At 39.9% G+C, this 20,491-nt stretch overlaps 1 protein-coding gene across 50 annotated transcripts in view; it reads right to left on the reverse strand.

The window, feature by feature from the left end:
• Window positions 1-20,491, reverse strand: part of camk2b1 (calcium/calmodulin-dependent protein kinase (CaM kinase) II beta 1) — a 78,383-nt gene that overhangs the window by 32,189 nt on the left and 25,703 nt on the right. For 23 of the 50 annotated variants that reach the window (XM_039802226.1, XM_039802221.1, XM_039802215.1 and 20 more), the window contains exons 6-13: window positions 20,081-20,153; window positions 11,871-11,973; window positions 11,006-11,089; window positions 10,764-10,858; window positions 7,618-7,740; window positions 7,288-7,371; window positions 4,288-4,330; window positions 1,664-1,759 (exon numbers count right to left, since the gene is read on the reverse strand). In XM_039802226.1, the coding sequence (XP_039658160.1) occupies window positions 1,664-1,759; window positions 4,288-4,330; window positions 7,288-7,371; window positions 7,618-7,740; window positions 10,764-10,858; window positions 11,006-11,089; window positions 11,871-11,973; window positions 20,081-20,153 (701 nt within the window). Of the gene's footprint in view, window positions 1-1,663; window positions 1,760-4,287; window positions 4,331-7,287; window positions 7,372-7,617; window positions 7,741-10,763; window positions 10,859-11,005; window positions 11,090-11,870; window positions 11,974-15,391; window positions 15,465-20,080; window positions 20,158-20,491 lie in introns of those variants that run through there. The other 27 variants (XM_039802234.1, XM_039802231.1, XM_039802253.1 and 24 more) reach the window with 4 other exon arrangements.

A 20,491-nucleotide genomic window follows, 5' to 3' on the forward strand; every position in this document is an offset into this window, starting at 1 on the left:
AGGTTAACATGTCAGTATTTCTGCAAGTTTTATTTGGGACTCACTAAAGAAATATTAGCTTTATCACTTTGTATGCAATCATGCCAAATTTGCATTCTGTATAAACAAGCCACTACAATTAGGTTATAGAGTTTGAAATTAAAAGTGCAACAGATATCTATGGCATTGACTATCTATCTATCTATCTATCTATCTATCTATCTATCTATCTATCTATCTATCTATCTATCTATCTATCTATCTATCTATCTATGTTTCTATATAAATTCTGAACTATATACTGGTATACAATATGTGGACTTTTTTATTTATAGATAATGCTCAGCTCAGATAGTGGGCTACTATGGGATGTATCCCTAATTCAAGAAATAAAAAAAAGTAAAGCAACAATTTCAAAGGTTAGTGACTTCATGAGAACCAGCCCCAGCCGTGCATCTTCCACAGTGTTCACCATGCACGACAGTCTCCTCCCCGTGTTGCAGCGCATGCAACAGTTTAGTGCCCCATGCAGCATTCACCGACAGCTCTTGGGCAGCTCCATCCTTAAAGTGACAGGGGTGAACTTTCTAGTGTCATTGTCAGGCAGAGAAAAAAAGAGTTGAGTGAGGGGGAAAGTGAGATATGAAAGTATGACGGAAAGTGAGAGTGATGCTGGTGGTTATAGAAAAGTGACTTGAGAGGTAAAATGATGTAAGATTATAGGGAAGGGAATGGGGTAAATGGAGTGGTAATGTGACAGAGGTGAGGTGGGAGGAAAAAGTGAGAAGAAAAAGAAACAAACAGAGAGACAGGACAGCCATTTGGTTGGGCCGAGGCCATGCTCTGTGGCTGCGTGTAGAGATGAAGATGAATATGGGTCAGCGGCTATGACAAACCCTATCAGATCTCACACAGGAGGTGACAGATGTGCTGATGTGGAAAATGACAGCAGGAGCTGGGCTTCTATCTAAGTCCTTTACGAATTATAAAGCATCCACATAGAATGGGTAAATGGAAAATATACACGAAAACATCAAAAATGAATTTCTGATATGCTTCAAGTGGAATATGTTTTCCTTAATGAAGACGTTTTGCACAACAACAAAAAAACAGCAAAAGAAGCACCTTTGTCATATAAACTGTGAAGTAGGTTTGAAATTAAGACATCTATGATGAAATCCTACCATCTCTCATTGCATCTATTGAGATTTGACCATTAGTTGTGTTAAACGATTGCCTTCCTTGGATGAAACCAACAAATATGGCCAATAATAGCTAAACAACATATTTTCTAACAGTTGTACCCTTTGTGTTCTTTTCTTCTTGATGTGTTGGAGATTGAATAATCCATAGTTGTCTTAACTCAGTGACTATAAAAAACACACTTGCATTTCATAGTTGCATTTCATTTTTGTGATGTATTAAAAAGGATGCATAAAACCTGCTAGATAGTAAAATGGAAATATAGCTAATGTGGCAGATGATGAGTAAATGGAAGATGTAGTTGTGGTAGCGATGTGGTTAGCCATCATGCTCGGAGCTCCCATGCTGAGGAAGGAGGGAGGAGGCAGAGAAAAATGAAGGAGGGGAAATAGAAGAAGAGGAAGAATAAAGTGTAAGAGACAGGAACAGAGAAGGGGGAGTGGGGGAGGGGTGGCATGCCCTGGGTGAGCCACCATGCTACCTTGTTCCACCAGCCCTGCGGTGGTGCCGGCGGCTGCAGCCACTGCTGCTGCGGCCGCAGTTACAGAGGCTGGAGCGGCGGTCTGCCTGCTGCCCACTGTTAGGAGTCCAACAGCCAGTCACGCATGAAGAAAGAGAGTTACAAGGCAAAGAGGACAGGAAGACAAGAAAGAGGTGAATGAGGAACAGGGGGTAAATATGTAGAAATTGTGGAGTGATATAGAAAAAAGAGCAAAAAGAAAGAAATGTGAGGGGAGGGGGTGAGTCAGAGACAAAGCAGGTAGGTGGGCATGGAAGGGAAAAGAAAGACGGAGACAAACAGGGCTCATTAGTTCAGAGAAGGAGGATTAAACACAATGACATTATTTGGCTGTGACACAAATTCTGTCACATAAGAGATCTGCTGCTCTGACAGAAGGATCACCAGAGAAAAATGTCAGGGAGAGACACAAATCCCAACTTTCATCTGATATTCTTTGATGCTTGCATTTTGCGTCAATGTATCCCCAAAAAAACAGCATTGTTGTTAGGATGAACCATGTATCCAGCTAATTTATATAGCTCACGTTACTGTATTATGTGAACAGTTAACTTTATTATGTGGTGTTTTATTTTGCGGGGAATTAGCCATTTCTAGAGATTGCCTCCCTACATGTTCCACCGAAACAAGTTCCTTCCAAGACTAGTTTGCAGAGGCACCGTTGCTGCATTTAAAGCTTAGCCCCGAACAAGATGATTGTGATTGGTTTAAAGAAATGCAAACAAGCCAGAGTGTTTTTTCTCCTAATTTATGTATGGCGTAGCCAGACCATACTCCAACGCTCACACAGCGCTGCAGAGATGGATCTGGTAATGCGAGACTTTATGTTTACTGAAGCAGCATGCTTGCACACACACTGACATCACTCACATCTATATATGCAAAATACAAACATTCTGTGCATGAACACAGACTCAAAGGTTGTGATGTAATTAAAACAGAATTATTCCGACAATCCACTACCACGATTAACTCTGGGAAAATATATCACTGACAAAGTTGAATGTCAGACAATCATATGAAGCTTACAAATTAGCCTGGCTGCAATAAAACATTATTTCATACAAATTCTGACTTCATGTTGCATGCTAAATGTAAAAAAATTATTAATTGACATTGAGCCTGTTACATTTTCATTTCACTGACCACAACAGTGGTGAAAATGCCTCATTAAGTGAAACTGATAAATCTTTTTTGTCGAGAAATACTGGAATCTTTGGCTCTCACTGTCTACAGAATAAATTAGTAAAGAAGAGGTCCCGACAGAAGAAATTAATTTGTGAAAGTGTCTCTGAGGCAGCCTCAGGAGGTGGGAGGTACAGATTTTATATTGTCTAGCTTAGAATATAGCAGAGATTTATAATAATTGTTTAACCTTCGAGAAAGTGTCATCTATTACAGAGATATACATGAATACAAGTACACAGACACATCCACAGCTTGCTGATCAAATTCAGTGTTTCCCCATATTTTACTGTGGCAGTTTAGCGCAGTACAAAACACTTCTACTTCAGGTTCAAATGATCTAACGTGCTAAAACGTTTCCACAGTGAGGACATTTAGAGCAATGGTAAGTATGAAAGTGTGGTCAGTAAAGAACTCTTTAGCTCAAACATCACCACATCATGAGAGCAGTGGAGAAACAAGGTAACTGTGATGAAAGTAAATTTAGAACAGAGGAATATTTCATATATCTATTTCATGAGACAGATGCGTAGGAGAGGGACGAATAGGTCAAAAGTTTAAAACAAACTCCTGCACACTGTCTATCTTGCAAAAATACATGTATTTGTGATGTTGCTAGACATTCATTCATTTTGCCTTAAAGTCTCACACTGAAACGTTGGAAGTAAGCTAAAAGTTAACTAAAACTGCAAATCTAGACCAGTTCTTTGCTGTTTAGTTATTGTGAATATAAAAGCTTTTGAGTCGCAAATCTAAACTGTCATTTAACTGAACTGAATATGCTTTTAATGTGAAAATGTTTTCTAAAAGTCACATTAATTTAACAGCTGTTTTGTTAAGTACTTGATGAAGAAGACGATGCTTTGTATTGCATTGGTCTAAGTTGTATTACCTTAGTTAGAAACAGAAATACTTGAATAGAGAAAAGGCAAACACTGACATTGCATTAAGACGAAATGAAAATGTGATAAACCATGAATCTATTTTTTTTTGGTCAAGGGAGACAAATAGGTCTGTTAATAAATGTTTACTGTTGCCAACGTTTACAAGGCACACGCCACCATTTTGGCAGATTAGGAAGGAGAATTCAATTATTGATATTTACAATGGATAAGCCAGGTTTTGGGTTAAGTATCACTTTTAAAGAGCCATAGATTCCACCAAAATGGTGGCATGTTCCTAAAAAACAAACTGACTGTTGCAGACTTGCTTACATTCAACACACATTTTAGTTAGCCTTGGTAGTATTTACATATAGCGATACAACCGGCATGCAGACAATAAACTCCCTACAATTAGCATGTTTACATAAACCTTATGTTGATTGATGTTGGTTCACTTGCATGAATTGTATATTTAAAATAATGAGGGATACAGGAATTATGTCCAGAAACACTTACCAGAGAAATTTCGAGAAACCAGCATGGTAGTAAGAATGGCCCCCTGAGAATAAAACAAAAAATAACAACAGTTCAATCTTAACCATTTAAATCAATAGCATAATCATTTTGACATTTTTATACAAACAAACAACATTTTGCCACTCTCTGTCACTGATTGATGAACCACAGTAGTGATTCAACCAATACCCACGCGATTAAAGCTCTTGAATTTGCGGTTTTAAACTCAAAACAAACATGGGTCTTTACTTGGAAAAATCCTGACTCACAGCAGGGGAAACCTAAAACTTTATAAAAATGAAATCCAAAGAAAAACACTGCACTGAAATAGTTCCCCCAGCACTGTTTAATTGACAGATAATGTCTGAAATGTGACGTTTATGAGCCATGCTCATGCTTACCACTAAAGACATAACCACAATTAAAACCAAACAAAACACCTAAAAGCACAAACTTGGCTCTATACAGAACAAATAATACAGAGTTGAACTGCATGTGTAAACTACAGAGACCTGTTCACTTCTAAATTATACTAACGGCATGGACAATAGGGCATGAATGATAGAGAGGGAGGGCAAATGCAGGGGAGAGAGAGAGAGAGAGAGAGAGAGAGAGAGAGACTTTTCTCAGGAGAGATAATGTACAACTGGAGCTGATAACTTTTTATAGGGCTATTAAAATGGTACTGAATTGCAAAGAGACCATAGTACTTAACAGCTGCAGAGGTTGATAATATACCTCATATCTGAATAGCTAAAATGAGATGCCACTCCACCATAATAACCATCGCAAAGGCAGTGCAAAAACTATGTGGGTGTCTTTTTTTTCCCCTCAATGGTAGATATCTTTTTTGGAACATATTTTCTTGTATTTGTTAGTTGTAGAGATGATGCCCCACAGCCTGTCACTCACATTTTCTCACCATGTTCTATTTCGGTTTGTGAGTTCATATAATGTTTCCGTCAAAATAATGCCTCTAACTGATTTTCTTTTAGAATGTAATGTTTTGTGCAACGTTCACTGTCTTTGAATTCCTTGTATGTTTTTTTTGTAATTAACAGTTTTAGTTGTTTACTATGTAATCGAATGTCTAACCATGCCGGTGTCAATTTCTTTCTAAATGTGAAAAGCCAGTGGCAATTGGTCCATGCTAATGGCATGTTGAATGGTCCAACATTTGCCTGCAGCCACCTGTTTTTCTGTTTCCAGTGTCCCATGTGCTGGTATTTGAGCCATGCCAAGACTCGCCAAAAGCAGCAGGGTAACAGTGGCCTGCTCCAATGGCTAAGCTGTTGCATCCGCACAAAATGTCAGCAATAAATCAGTGAAGAAGGGAAACTTTGCATGGAGGATAAGTCTGGATCTAAGAGCTTCAAGAATTCTTACTGCCTTTTCTAATAACCTCAGTGCCAAAGTCATGAACGAAAGCATATGACATCTCATGACATCAACACATTTTATGCTAGGTGTGATGGCCTAGGCCACACAGGTTAAAACAGCCAGCAATGGTAGTACACATATTAATGTATTGTGCAGTCAGCCACACCCCAAACAATTCAGGCATCAAAACAAACACATTACACTGTTTGGTTAATTCATAATCCACGTTTATTTCCTTTAGCTTTACATGGTTTAAATGGAGTGCACTCTTTTCTACGTTGTAAGGTTTTCTGTTATATTAATCATTATTTTCTGTCTTTGTTAGGCGAGTGCAAAATGAATGGGACTCTATGGAGCTAGACGGCTAAATTTGTCTCTTTCGCCTGATTGTTGTTGAGAAATCTCAGATTTGATTGTAGTTTTTGCAAGTTCAACATGGATTAGAGGTCCAAAGTTGAATCGGTTGAGTCGTTGTTGCCTATAACACGCTAGCATTCTGCTATTTTTTTTTTGTGTGATATTGTATTTATTGTATGACATTTAGTGTTGACGGCAAAGTAAGAATTTCATTGTGCAGGGAAACATGCTTTCTGTCTGTGCATATGACAATAAACTCTTTGAACTTGAACTTAATGAATGCTGATTGGTCAGTGAAGGACTGATTACGATCGGAGCTCCCGCTTGACGGCATCCGAAGCAGAACCAGAATGTCAGAGTGAATATTTCGGCGTGGTCTTTAAAACATCAGCAAACCTCTTTCTAGCATGTGTATTGTCAGGGAGAGCCTTACCTGTTAGCTGTGTTGTCGATGCCTCGAGAGAACAAAGGAAGCGACTCAGAGCTTGCCGTAAAGCAGTATCTCTGGCCGTATATGTGTATGACGTCATGGACATTTTAAAAGGCTTTTTAGAACAAAAAAGCCACTTTAAAAAAATCTAACACCCAGCAGTGTGTATTTTCTTAGCCTCCCCTTTCGAATGCAACATTCAAATTACTAGACAAAAAATTATATCCTGAGATTTTGAGGGGTATAGCTCCATAGAGTCCCATTCATTCTGCACTCACCTGTGAGCGCCCCCTATATGGATCAAGAGTGGAACTGCAACCAGTTCAGAAGCCGGAAGTTACGAGAGAGTGGAACTTCTTCCCTTATTAGAAATTATTTGGTTGCAATTATGTCCATTTTGGTTTTCCCCGTGTGTAATTTGGTTTTGCAAAGTCGAGGAAATGTCTCCTTTTGTCTCATTCAAGGTCAGTTTGCTGAGTTCATATCTTGTTTTGTGGTTGCTATTTTTGGGTTAAGTTATATTGTGTTGACCTCTTTTATAGGCCTAGATATTAAGTTCTTGGTTTATATTGTTTTTTTTGCATTTTTTGGGTAAATAAAAACCCACTTTTCAACAAACTCCTGTTTTCCTCATTGTTTTACTGCTTGGTCTCTGACACTAGGCCATCTTGAATTTATAGATCACAAACATTACAGGAAACAGTAATGAGTTACTTTGGTAACCCCAAAATGATGGGAAAGAATACAGTTGCAGAAAGGATTATTTAATCATGTATAAGAGCTTATTAGAGCAGAAGAGGGAGATTTTTGAGAGGATGAGCATGCAAACAGACCTTGAGTTTCCTTCTGGCATTGAATTTCTTCAGGCACTCCACAGTCTCCTGTCTGTGCATCATAGACGCCACCGTGGACCGTTGCTGGGAGAAATAAGAAGACAAGGAGGAGTAGGAGAAGAGGATGAGAAGAACAAATAGAGGCAACGTTGGAAAGAGGAGGAAGAAAAAAACAAGAATAAATCAGTTAATCAAGGTTTTTGTGTTTGCTGTGATCAGACAACTTGTTTGTCCGAGTTAGAACTCTTTTCTACGCGTGCAGTAGCGTAACGAGAAGTGTGAAAAAAATAACTGCTGTCCGCATGTCTAGCTCAAGCAGGGGACACTTACGCAGACCCATGGGTGCTTAAGGGCCTCCTGAGCAGTGATCCTCTTGGCTGGGTTGATGGTCAGCATCTGGTTGATCAGGTTTTTGGCCTCTGGGGTGACTGTGTCCCACTCTGGGGAAGGGAACTAAAGGGACAAACATAACCACGTCTTATTATTCAGTGTAGAGCTGATTAGTTGATTAATCGATTCTTCAGTTGACAGAAATATTCAGCAATTATTTTGATAATCAATTTATTGTTTCAGTCATTTTTCAATCAAACATTCGCCGGTTTCAGCTACTTGATTGTGAGAATTAGCTGCTTTTTTTCTGGATCATATTCATTGTACATTAAATATATTCACGTTTTGGACCGTTAGTTGGACAAAACAAGCAACCCGAAGACAACACCTTGGGCTCTGGGAAATTGATGAGCAGACTTTACCATTAATCGAGAAAATAATCAGCAGATTAATCAATAAATCTTACTTGCAGCACTAAATCAGTGAATTGCACTAGTGTTGAAATTCTTCAGCAAGCCCATTTAAAAAGACTGAACTATTATTGTTATTGTCCCTTTCTGTCTGCTTTTGAGGTATTCACAATTATTGTCACCACAATTTACACTAAACAAGAGGACAGAATTCAATAGGTAGGGAACAAGCCATACTTATCATGGTCATGTTTAAGATGCAAGTTCAAATCTTAATTGGCCCTCAAAATTCATATGGAGAAACTTCACTGATTAGCTAGACAGCACATGACGTTGAGAGAAAATCTAACAAAAATCTTATAAAGCCCAGGGGAACTTCAGTCAGGTGTAGATGGTGTAATTTTGTTAACCTGTGAAGCTAACATTGACTACGTTTACAAGCTGTCAATTTTCGGGTTATGGTCGGGTTAAGGTCACTATTCGGGTTTCTGAAACATTCGGAATAACCCGTTTACATGCGTGAGCAGAGAGAGTTACTCCTGTATACATGGAATTTGTAATTAATTGGCAATATCCCGATGTAAACGGCGACGCACGGTTAGCGTCTGGACGTACGGACAACCTTAAGACGCAATATGCGTCATTTCTGATTCTTCTTCCTGTATCCAAAGACAACAACAACAACAGCAGCAGCACGCGGATAATGAATAGTTCGGGTCAGATAGCGATCGCCTTTGTTTACTTCCAGTATACTGCGTGCAGGTTTTCCGGTGCATACAAGAAGTTCCTCTACTCAAAAGACCAAGATTCCTTGCGAATAGAACATGCGCAGAACACAAATCAATGTTCCTTTTGATGGGGATATGCCGATACGCGTTTACATGACCAAAATTTCGGGTTAGAAAAGGTGTAACCCAGGGATCATTTTTGGGTTTTTAAAAACAGGAATATGAGCATATTCATGTTTTTGCCGGTGTTTACATGGCCGTGCGCGACAGGATTATTGCTAATATTACGGTTTTGAACGGGTTATTGGCTGCTTGTAAACGTAGTCATAAATCATTTCAGTACCATTCAGGCTTCAAATCCAAAGGCAACAATGCATGCCACTTTCCCTTCGAAATTAAACTTGGTTTGATATTTCTTTGACTTTCTGGTTGTCTTTGAATGCTACCAAAGTCACCTGTATCAGTTATTGCAATTGCATGTCTTTGTTTTCTGCTGCACTGCTTATACCAACTCGCTGATGGTCACAATGTCTCCAAGTCCCCTTTGAGACCCTTTAATGCCTCTCATATTGAACTTAATATTCAACCTTTATTTATCCTGGGGAGATCAATAAGGGGCAACCTCCATTTGCAATGTCATCGAGTCAGATTACAAAGACAAATACAGAACAACAACACAGAAAGCCCAATCATAAGAAATATAGAAAGACAATAAAACATTCAGAATTGGAAAATTATTCCATAAATACATTAGGATAATAGGGATGCAAAAGAAAAAAACAATATTTAAAGGAGTTACAAGTAGAAGTTTGCTGGTTTAAAACCAGATTTCTAAATTGTCCAAAAGGCACAATTGAGTTGATTTTAAGAAAGTGCTGTAATTTGTTCCAGGAGTCAGGTGCACTAAAACCAAAATCAGTTTTTTCCAAGTTCAGACCGAGCTTGTGGAACATGAAGTAAAAGCCAGTCAGCAGAGCGAGTCTGATAATGTCCCTCTGAGTAACAGAGAAGTTCTGTAAGGGGAGATAGCAGTTTTCCGATAATAGATAAAGAGATACCAGTGAGTATCTAGTCTTTCTCGGAGAGAATACCACCCAATACTTTCATATAAAATACAATGATGTGTACCATGACCGGAAATGAATCTCACGGCAGAGTGATAGACTGAGTCCAGAGATTTAAAAGTTGAAGATGATGCATGTTTATAAATCACATCACCATAGTCCAAGACAGACATAAAAACTGCCTCAACAACCCTTTTCCTACAAAACATGAAAAACATGCTTTTGTTTCTGTAGCAATAGCCAATTTTTTTTTGCCTGAGTCTGCACACAAGATTATCAATGTGAAATTTGAAGGAGAGTTTTTCATCAATTCAGATGCCAAGATATTAATATACTGTGACTCTCTCAATCGGAGGTCCGTTCATAGTGGAAATATTAAGGTTAGAATAATATAAAGCTCTGACTCTTAATATTATGTCTGAAAAGTAAACGGATTTATTTGTTGGATAGTTTTACAGTAAACACGTAAGACAGAGGGAGAGAATAACAAACAATACAGGTCACAGGCCTGATATGAACCCAGGATGTCGCCAGTTTGTGTGCCTTCAACATTACAGCCACTGTGGCCCCCTGTGGGTGTGTTTTTCATCAGCATCAGAAGGTCAGTCCAAGCAACGCCCCAAGCAATTTGTTAAGGTATTCTAAACACATCAGGTCCGGTTGTGTTTAGCCATAAATGTCGAGGTCTGTGTGAGCCCAGAATCCCTGCCAGAGAATGAGTCATCCTCTCTCTCTCTGTCTCTCTCTCTCTCTCTATTTGGCATGGACTTAAATGTGATCTAAGGTGAGGCTCACTCTCTTGCACCCCTTGAAATATGAATGAGGTGACTGTGTTACGTAACAGCTGCCAAAAAGGAACGAGGGCAGTGGGAGGACAAGAGGTGAGGGCATTACAGCAGGAGGGGAGAAGTAAAGAGAGCAAAAGAGAAGGAGAGGAGACTCACATCGTAAGCCCCAGCCTTGATCTGCTGGTACAGCTTGTGCTGGTCCTCATCCCAGAAAGGAGGGTAACCCACCAGCAGGATGTAGAGGATCACCCCTGAGACATGCAAAAACACATATGGACACACACGCACACACACACACACACACACACACACACACAGAAAATGTGTTTAGTGTACAGTTATCTATTAATGTGTGTTTCAAGTGTGTGAATGAGTGTGTGTCTCTCTGTACAACTCACCGCAGGCCCAGATGTCCACAGGTTTACCATATGCCTCCTTCCTCAATACCTCAGGGGACAGGTACCCCGGTGTGCCAGCAAATCCTGCAGTAAACACACACGCACATGCACACGCACGCAATTGATTGACATGCTTATGGCAACAGATTGTGCATCTGCTATCCTTGGATCATCATAGAAAGCAAGATATTCTTCCGTATGCTAAGACCTATTCATCCACACAGTGGACTGGGTCTTATAGACAGATTTGAGGCTTTAAGGTCAGTGGATTGTGAAAGATTGGCAAATCTCCCTTTAAGGAAAGCCAGCCTGATGTTTTTAGAAGAGATCCCGGTAAGAAATGGAAGTGTGTCTTAATAGCACTATTCTGAGACTGACAGGTTCACCCCGCTCACGTCTTGTTTTTTCTCTGCTAATTAATCTCCATGTACAAACAAACACCTGCAATACTCTGGACCTTTATGGTCAGAGTTTGACATCCCTGATAACAAAAAATAGAACTGAAGATGTCACTAGAGGAAGGGGAAAGGGAGCATAAATATATGACCATTGTTAGCACCAGATCAATATTGGTTCACCATTTATCAAATACAAAAAACGGACGTGAAAGACAAACTGTTCATCTAAACTGTTCATCTAATCACCTGCAAGGTATTTTTATTATTTTTATATTTTTTAACATAGAACATTGCAAGGTATTTTTTTGAAAGTGCCTGCCCTTTTTCCAAACAGTTTCCAGCTTCTCAGATGATTCTGTTTAACAAACCATCTGCTGCGTCAGGTTAGTTATAATGAGCCTCTTTATAGCTTAAGATAAATACACATAACATACAGATGTGATAACTTCTGTATCTGATGTACCTACCAAACCAGGCCTGCTGATCCCCCTGTACCTCAATGGCCAGGCCAAAGTCGGCCAGCTTCACTGCGGCATTCTTACATTTGCTTGCTAGAAGCAGGTTCTCTGGCTAAAGTGGGGAAGAGGAGAGGATTAAGGTTACCAAACATGTACACGGTGGGTGAAGAGCTGGACTTAGATAGCTACTGTATGCATGCACAAAGTTTGTAATGGGGTTTATTAAGAACATTCTTATCAACACTGTATATTCAGCACACACGCACACTACGCAACCTAGTCAGTCTGCAGTGCTTTTCTGTCCTAGCCTCATGTGGTGTGCTGTGGTCTAGAGGCTCCATCTCTGTGGCCCAGATAATACAGCCAGCCTCATTATTCTCTGTCAGAAGAGGGCTCTAATAATGGGCTGCTATCCCCACTGGCACCTGCTCTTTCTCATTTTGTCTCTCTACATCATGCTCAACTCTCACTTAATTAATGCCTCTGTACAAGCAACTGGCAATCTTGAATGACAAATAAAGCACTCTGGTGGGAAATATTAATACAAAATATAAAACTTTTAATTAATTGAAAATAAATAAATAAATTACCGGGCTATCTAACAAGATTACACAACATTAACTCACATTACACAACTATAGGTTAGTATACTGAAACTTATACTATATCTTAACATGGCAAGACCGCATTATTTCAGTAGATAGCCAGAGTGCTAGGCTAGGTTTGACGATACTAGCTTTTTCACTCTAACCTTTACACTGAACTCCAGTGTAACATTACATAGAAACGTATACATTTAGATCTTTGGCTCTGCCCATATAAGGTTTAACCCTACCAGTAAAATTATTTCTGCCTTTAGATCAGCTCTGCCTTCAGGATTGGCTTGTATAACTTTAACTGCCAACCTGGTTTATTATTAAATTTAGGCTACATTTTTGTCACTGCCTTTCCTGCATTGCAGCAGTGTGTCTTTGCACAGTGTGTCTTTAAACTGTGCATGTATAGCCTTTGAGCCCATAAGTAAAAATGTGAGTGAGCGAACCAGTAATCCTGAAGTGCCGTGCCTACCTTGTGTCATCATATTCTCCCAGCTCTACCACTTGGTTAGGCTTTACTCTGTTATAAACGAGGAAATTAGAACTTGCCAACACTGCAGCAGTACGATAATCCGTGAAAACGGATGTGGGTGGAAATTCTGATGAAGCATGCACTTCCATAAAAAAAGATGCATTAATGCAATACAAAACATCCAGGCCACATGTTCAGACATAACAGCAATTGCCATCACTTTTGGATACAAGCGCTCCTTCCCTCTCCATCTCTTTAGCACACACATGACTTAGACACACAGCACACTGATGACTAGCAACTGGTTTGGTTGAAAGGGAGAGAGGGAGGGTGTATGGAAGATAGAGAAAGCTGTATTTGAGAGCAGTTTATGAGTGAGTGTTTCAAATGAAAAGATTTCCATCTTTCTCTCTTCCCTTCCATGTGTCTGTCTGTAGAGGATCTGCAGCTGGTGTGGTATTCCTGACTAATTCCCTAAGAGAAAGTGATGGAGATGTAGACCTACATTAAAAAGGCACTCCAATTTAAGAAGACTGTTGTGGTGTAAAAATAGAAACTGGCCCTAACTAATTTTATTTTACATTAAACAAATGATTGAGTTTGTGTGTCTGGATTATACTGTAGCCAGGGCTAGGTATGGTTGTACATTTTTTGATACTATTGCCAACCAGACACCTGAATGAAATACCTAAAATAACGCTCTTTTGGAGTTTTTCTATGAAATCCTTCACCTAATATGTTGACTAAACACTGGTAGCATGGACTAGTCTAAAGTTGTGTCTTCTATATAAGAATCTATCTGATAAAAAAAAGAACACAGTGTTTCAGACATATTAAAGTTTGATTCCCAGGCCTAATTAAAGTATCGTCTATTTTCGTTACTTGTGTCAGACTAAAAATACTGCCTTTCAGATTGACATATAATCTGCAAGGCAGTGCACTTTTCATTTTTTTTTAACGACAAAAAAACAATATACAATTTGCTGTACAGTCTGAACAATATAGAGCTGGCACACATTAATTTGTTTGCTGTGATGTCATCTCATTCCCACATACTCCATAACCCAGTTCCTAATTTGAGGGATCTTGTCACCCAGAATGTCCTCAGTCATCACACTATGACCTATTGCATGAAATGCTCTCTGATGCTTAGGTGTGAAACCAGATAGGCGTGTCGGCTAAATAAAGAAATATCCACAACAGTTCTGATAAACACAACACGCCTTCCCTGGAATGCTGGGACTGACATTTGCATAGAAGAGGTCTACTTGACAAAGTGCATCATGCAAGGCAAGTTGTGACATACAAGCATGCATTAACAAGAACGCGACTAGGTGCAAGACATGACAGCAAGAGGACTGGAAACAGTTCAATTTCTATCTGTCTAGATGCAGATTAACATCCAGCTCTTCATATTTAAAGGTGCTGCTATAGGGGAAACTTTTCCACAAGCACAGCATTAAGCCAAACTGAATCACTAACAGACTTAAGCAAAACTTCAGTTTGGTTGTTAGTGAGTCCACAGCCAACAATCACATTAAACAAGGCTATTGCTTGCTGCACAATCTCACTCAAAAAAATGAATTTCAAGCTCAGCAAAAAGCAAAGCTTAATAAGAACTATATGACATATGTATATGTCATGACGTCTACAAAATGAATCTATTAAGCAATCCAACAGTTTTAAGAAACTTGTTACAAGTTCAAATTTAGCGACTGGCGCTCAGTTTCCAACCCTAAAAGTGACTGTGCTACCAGCCAGTCAGCCAAAACAAATGTCACATCACAAGTCAATTGATGGCAGTTTGCAGAAAATGAGCTGTCACAATTGAAGAACTGAGGGTCTTTCTGATCCAGAAAGGCAATCAAAACCACATAATTATGGGCCATCTTTGGTGGATTCATCGACAAAGAAAAGGGGCCGGCTGTGCAATGACAAGATCCTGTTCCGAAAAGGTTACAGAGCAGTGGCATTGGTCAGCCAGCATGACCAGCATTGCATGCTTGAAATCTCCACAGACTGGGGGAAGCGGTGTTTACACAATAGGAAAACAAGGTGACTGCACAGAGCTGGAGGCTGTGTACGGCAGGGCAGAGCCAGAAAAAGATCGGAGGTGTTATTTGACAGAATCGTGGTGATCGCCACAAAGTTGTAGGGACAGTTCTAACTCTGGGGAAAGGAGCTTTGGCCCGACTCTAAAATGGCATTCTAACTGCACAACCAACTATTGTGTAGGCCTAACTTTCATTATATAGGGTTACAAAGAGAGTAATTGTATTTATATAAAAATTCAAACCCTCTGTTGGTCCTGAGGCTTTGCAGGTGACATGAGATCCACAAACATTACACACATGTTCTCATTTACTTATCAGACTTACACAGACTAAACAAATACCCCCCACAACTTACACAAATATTTAAGAACACTCTTAAGGGACCGCAAGAAGATCCTCATCACTCACCTTCAGGTCCCGGTGCACCACACCCATTTGATGGCAGTGAAGCACCGCCTCCAGGATCTGCTGGATGCAATGACTGCATGCAAACACCAAGGGGGGGCGCATGTTAGTCTGAGCAGCGCTACAATCCCGTGCACAGGCCAAGGGTTTGGGGAGGGAAGGTGGGGGGAGGTATGATGGAGGAGTTGGAGGGAATTATGGGGTACAACAGGGGTTTGAAAGGGCTCTTCTGTTGGCAGCCGTCACACTCGCACCTTTAATTGGTTTCGGTTGACCCACAGCTAAGCACACACCCAGGATTATGCTAATTAAGCCAATCAGGGTTCACTTTAATAGCTTCCTACTAGTTAGCTACATAGGCTAGGTTAGCTAACCATTGTGGCCCAAATATAAGACCTACTGTAAAACACATTTCAGAGATCACCAACATTTACTATGATGTGCATCACAATACACAGACGTAAGACAAAAATGGATGGTATGCTTGCTCGCTCTTCTGTGTTGAGCTTCCCGCATAAAAGGTGGCCTGAGAATGAAACGAATGCGGGAATAAAGTGGTTCAAACACCTTATAGAGATGTCATGAACGACATTCATTAGTGAGGTTTTTGGGTGTTGGCTGTAGCTCTGGGTTCCACTAGGTTTGCCTGAAAGCTGTTAGCTGTGGGTGCTCTGCAACAGAAGATTCCTTTTAGTGTATCTATGCAACTAACCAATGGATAGTCTCTGTGATCTTCATCTTAGAAACTATATTCTTTGTAGATGAGTTTATCCATGGACACACTCATCTAAGAAACATTTTACAGGCTGAGGCTGGATTCCAGATGCCCCACCTCCCTCCATTTTTTAGTCAGCAGGCCTTGAGTGATGAAAGACGGTGTGAGAATGTGGCTAGCCATGGGGGCACAGAAGGCGTTGATGAAGGAGGTAAGGGAAGGAGTGAGTCATTGTGCAATTAATAACATTTAAAATGTGTCTGGGACCAATGCCATGTCTACTGCCAGCCTATCTGGCCTCTGCTGACAAGAACTGTCACTCTGATGTCCGTTAGCTACTGGACACTAAAAATACAAACACAAAAGTCAAAAACTGTGCAAGGGACGCTAAAGGAATGATTGAGGTTTGAGTCTATACAGAAATTAGATGATATATCTGAGCGGGGGAAGAAGATATACATATACTGTATATGCAATGAGACAGACAACATGTACATGTGTGCATAGGGCCATGTACATTGCCAGGAGGTGTGGACTGATGCAGAGCTGCGTGAAAACACACGAGCATAAGCACATATGCTGTTTGGGATGTGGCGTTGTCTGTGGGAAAAAGCGTGAATATTCGCGTGTGCTTCCTGTGCACTGACAATGTCAGAGTTCATCAAAATTCAGAGTGAAGTTAGTGTTTTTATTTTAATGGATTAAAAAATCCACCCCGCTACTGTTATGAAACTTGCATTTTTGTTGTGTTTAACATTTTTGTATTTCTAAATGTTAATCTCAAATGCGTACCATATGACATGATGTCAAAAAATCCCCAGATGAGAAAACAGCAGCTTGTCGACCTTTGTGTATTATTGAAAATGCAAGGACTAATAAAGGCGAATCCCTGTGTATGTAAATGAGGGTGTATGGACAATTTTAAACACAGAGAATAAAATACAACAATTATTTTAGGTATTCAGGGGTTGTGGTGTATAATCGATTGTTTCTTGTGTGCAGTCTTGAAGTTTGCATTATTTACGTAGTCATCTTGATTCCGCTTGCATCTAATATAAAACCCCTTCCATCCTGGTGCCTAGACTTGTGTGAGAAGGCTATGTCAATTTTAACAGTTATCTTGTGTTTTATCTCAATATTTCTTGATCAAACAAAGACTACTCAGTAAACTATTAGTCTTACAATTAGATCAGAAACTGAGCTGTAAATAGGGGGCATCCTAATCTAACAAACATACAGGACCACGGAGCCTGATTTACAGAATAAAGGAGTCTGGCCAGTCTGCGAAATATTATAACATGAGAGAAACAAGAGAAAGGGAAAGAAAGAAAGTGAGACACAGAAACAGAGAGAGCCGGAGAGAGAGAAAGATGGACTGGCATGGCTGTAAAGTTCAGGGCTATAAATTAAAATCCTGTGTCTTGTTACTAAAGGTCTCCCAATGAATAAATACTAGGCAGGTCACATCTACAGCCCAAATGCTAAGAACTATGTGTGTGTGCGCTGAGAGATCACTAAAAGCCAACACAAGCATGTGACTGCATGCATCTGTAAATGTGTGGTCGAGGCTAAAGGGACTTCCATCTATGATATGTATGTGTGTTCTCCTAGACCCTCATTCACATATAATGTGTGCCTGTGTGTAGGTATGCATGCAGTTCAGTGTGTGTGTGTGTGTGTGTGTGTGTCTGTGTGTGTGTGTGTGTGTGTGTGTGTGTGTGTGTGTGTGTGTGTGTGTGTGTGTGTGTTTGTGTCCATGTGCATCCTCCCCCCACTTTGTCAGCTGTTGAGCTCTGTAACTCGCAGGATGAGAATCTTCTGCGTGTGTGTGTGTGTGTATGTTTGCGTCTGATGGAAGGCGTTCATCCCAAACGTTCCTGTGTTATTTAGCAGTTAGGTGTGGTAATGCCGGGGAAATCACACTCAATATTTGCTGTATTTTAAGATCCATTCTGTAGTGTTCCTATTCATCTGTTGTTTTAACTACACTGTCTATAAAAAGCCAGCTTTATGCACATGGTTTGTGAAGCAGTGTTTCTGTGTACGTATGCAATCTGCTAGAAGACATGTTTGTTTATGGTTCTGTTGCAAGTTACCCCACGTCACAGTATTCTTCAAAGAGGAACTGAATAATTAGGTCTACAGATCACAACCACAAATGGGACTTCAAACAATGCTCATTTTTAACTCTGGTTCTGGATAAAAGTGACGTTGCGGTTGACAATAAAATGTGTGTATTACGGTGAATTGTCATTTTTTAGAAAGGTATTTTCTCTGAACTAATGTAGACTAGGAGTACTACTAGTTCTTCCTGTCTGTTGTTGCACTTGAAATTTGCTTTAAATGAAAACTACATTGTCAATAAAAGGTACTGCTACAAATGCATAGCTTGAAGTAAAGAAACATCAGCCTTCTTTAGGATTATCTCCTCAAGAATAGCCATCAAATGATCTAAATGTTTGTATCCATAATAACAGCAATTTCTATTTCTACTACTAGCCTACTCTTAACACCATCACTGTAAATACTGCTGCTAATTATAATTATGGAAACATTACAATAAATCAGACAATATACAATTTTACATTGTGATTTTGGTGATTAAGCAAGCAATAAAACTGTACTTTGACACATAAGCCGCGATAAGCCTTCAGTATGCTACCGTAAGATTATCTGTTGTAGTAGTTGCAGATATTGTGTGAGCACTAATTACCTTTCATATAATATACTATTAAAAACCTGGTGGCTCAAAGTAAAGAATTAAATGATGGCTGTAGAAACAATCTGGTAGTTTAGATAATATCTCCAGTTGGTAATCATCATGTGGCAAGTAGTTTTTCAGAAAAGAGCATTCATTTATGGTTTTTTTTGCCATAACAGTCACTACTCACTGATTACATCATTGTGGCAAAACAGTACACCGAATTTTATGAACTCACATTTATGTCAGGGTAAGAATGTGTGTAAACCGAGTGTGCGTAAGAGGGTTTAACTTCTAATACTTCATATCTCTGGCTTAAGGATATTTAGAGGAAAGGGGGCAGCACTGTTTCAGCATAAACCTAAAAGTAACAATAGTGAATTTGTGGAGAGAAGACAGCATCCCGTGAAACTGTCCTGAGGGTTTACTATGGCATGAGGCATAATTCAGGGACAAAGAAAAAATCATCTCCATACATAACCCACCAGCTCAGGGGATGCTTACAGTATAAGAATATCATTAAACATAACAAATAATTTGTTTTTTTCAATGCAGCGCAGTTCTTTTGTAGCATTTTACTTTCTCCAAACACTATTAACATGCAAGTGATGTTAAATGAGGCTGCCTTGAAAATACAGGGATCAATACAATAAAATAAATGACTCAAAGCCAGAGAGAAGGGAAAAAGGGGAAGAAAAAAAATCAGTAAGAATCAAAATAAATATAACTGGCTTCTTTTAAACTAGCCTAGTGGGAGAAATTGATGATTGTATGGGCATGTGTAAACACTGGATATTTATTACACCTGTAGAAGGGGTGTGTTGTGTGTGTGTGTGTGTGTGTGTGTGTGTGTGTGTGTGTGTGTGTGTGTGTGTGTGTGTGTGTGTGTGTGTGTGTGTGTGTGTGTGTGTGTGTGTGTGTGTGTGTGTGTGTGTGTGTGTGTCTGTTTGTCAGTCAGTGCAGCAGGAGTTTTATAACATAGTTGTTTGTAAAATGATTGTAAAGAGAACGGGTAGGAGGGCAGATGGCGCGGGGAGAGTGGGTGAGGCAGGCCAGGGTCCTCCAATGAAAAAATTAAATACCATATAATAAAAACAAAAAACAAAACGGAAACATACGAGCATACCAAGAGACAAGTCGGACAGGCGGACATCAGACCAACAATTGAAGACACAAACACACGACACGACGAGACGGAGGAGCAAGGAAGGAAGGAGGAAAGGGACGGAGAAAGGAAAGGAAGCAGGGATGCAGATGCTCCTCTAAATATACTAACCTTCAGGTCTCTGTGCACTATGTCATGTTGGTGAATGTGATGGACACTGTCTAGAATCTGATGGATACAGTGACTGTAAAGACAAAACAGAAAGAGGAGGGACCGTGGGGGAGTGAGGTGAAAGGAGGGATGTAGATGGATGGACCATGGGGATGTACAGAGAGGGATGAAGGTGGAGGAAAAGAAGGGAGAGGGGTGAAGAAAAGAAAGAAGATGCCAGGTGAACAGAGTGACGAGCAGGGCCAATGCATGATGAATGAGAAAAAAATTAAAGATGAGAAAATGGCAGGTTAGATTAGAGGAGGCCATGTGACATAGATGTCAGAAGAAATGAGGAGAGGAAGAGGAGAAGGCGAGGGCGATTGATGCAGATAAAGATGTTGGAAGGAGAGGAATAGGTGGGTGAATGTG

The sequence above is a fragment of the Perca fluviatilis genome, chromosome 6, assembly GCF_010015445.1.
Source record: "Perca fluviatilis chromosome 6, GENO_Pfluv_1.0, whole genome shotgun sequence".
Taxonomy (NCBI): domain Eukaryota; kingdom Metazoa; phylum Chordata; class Actinopteri; order Perciformes; family Percidae; genus Perca; species Perca fluviatilis.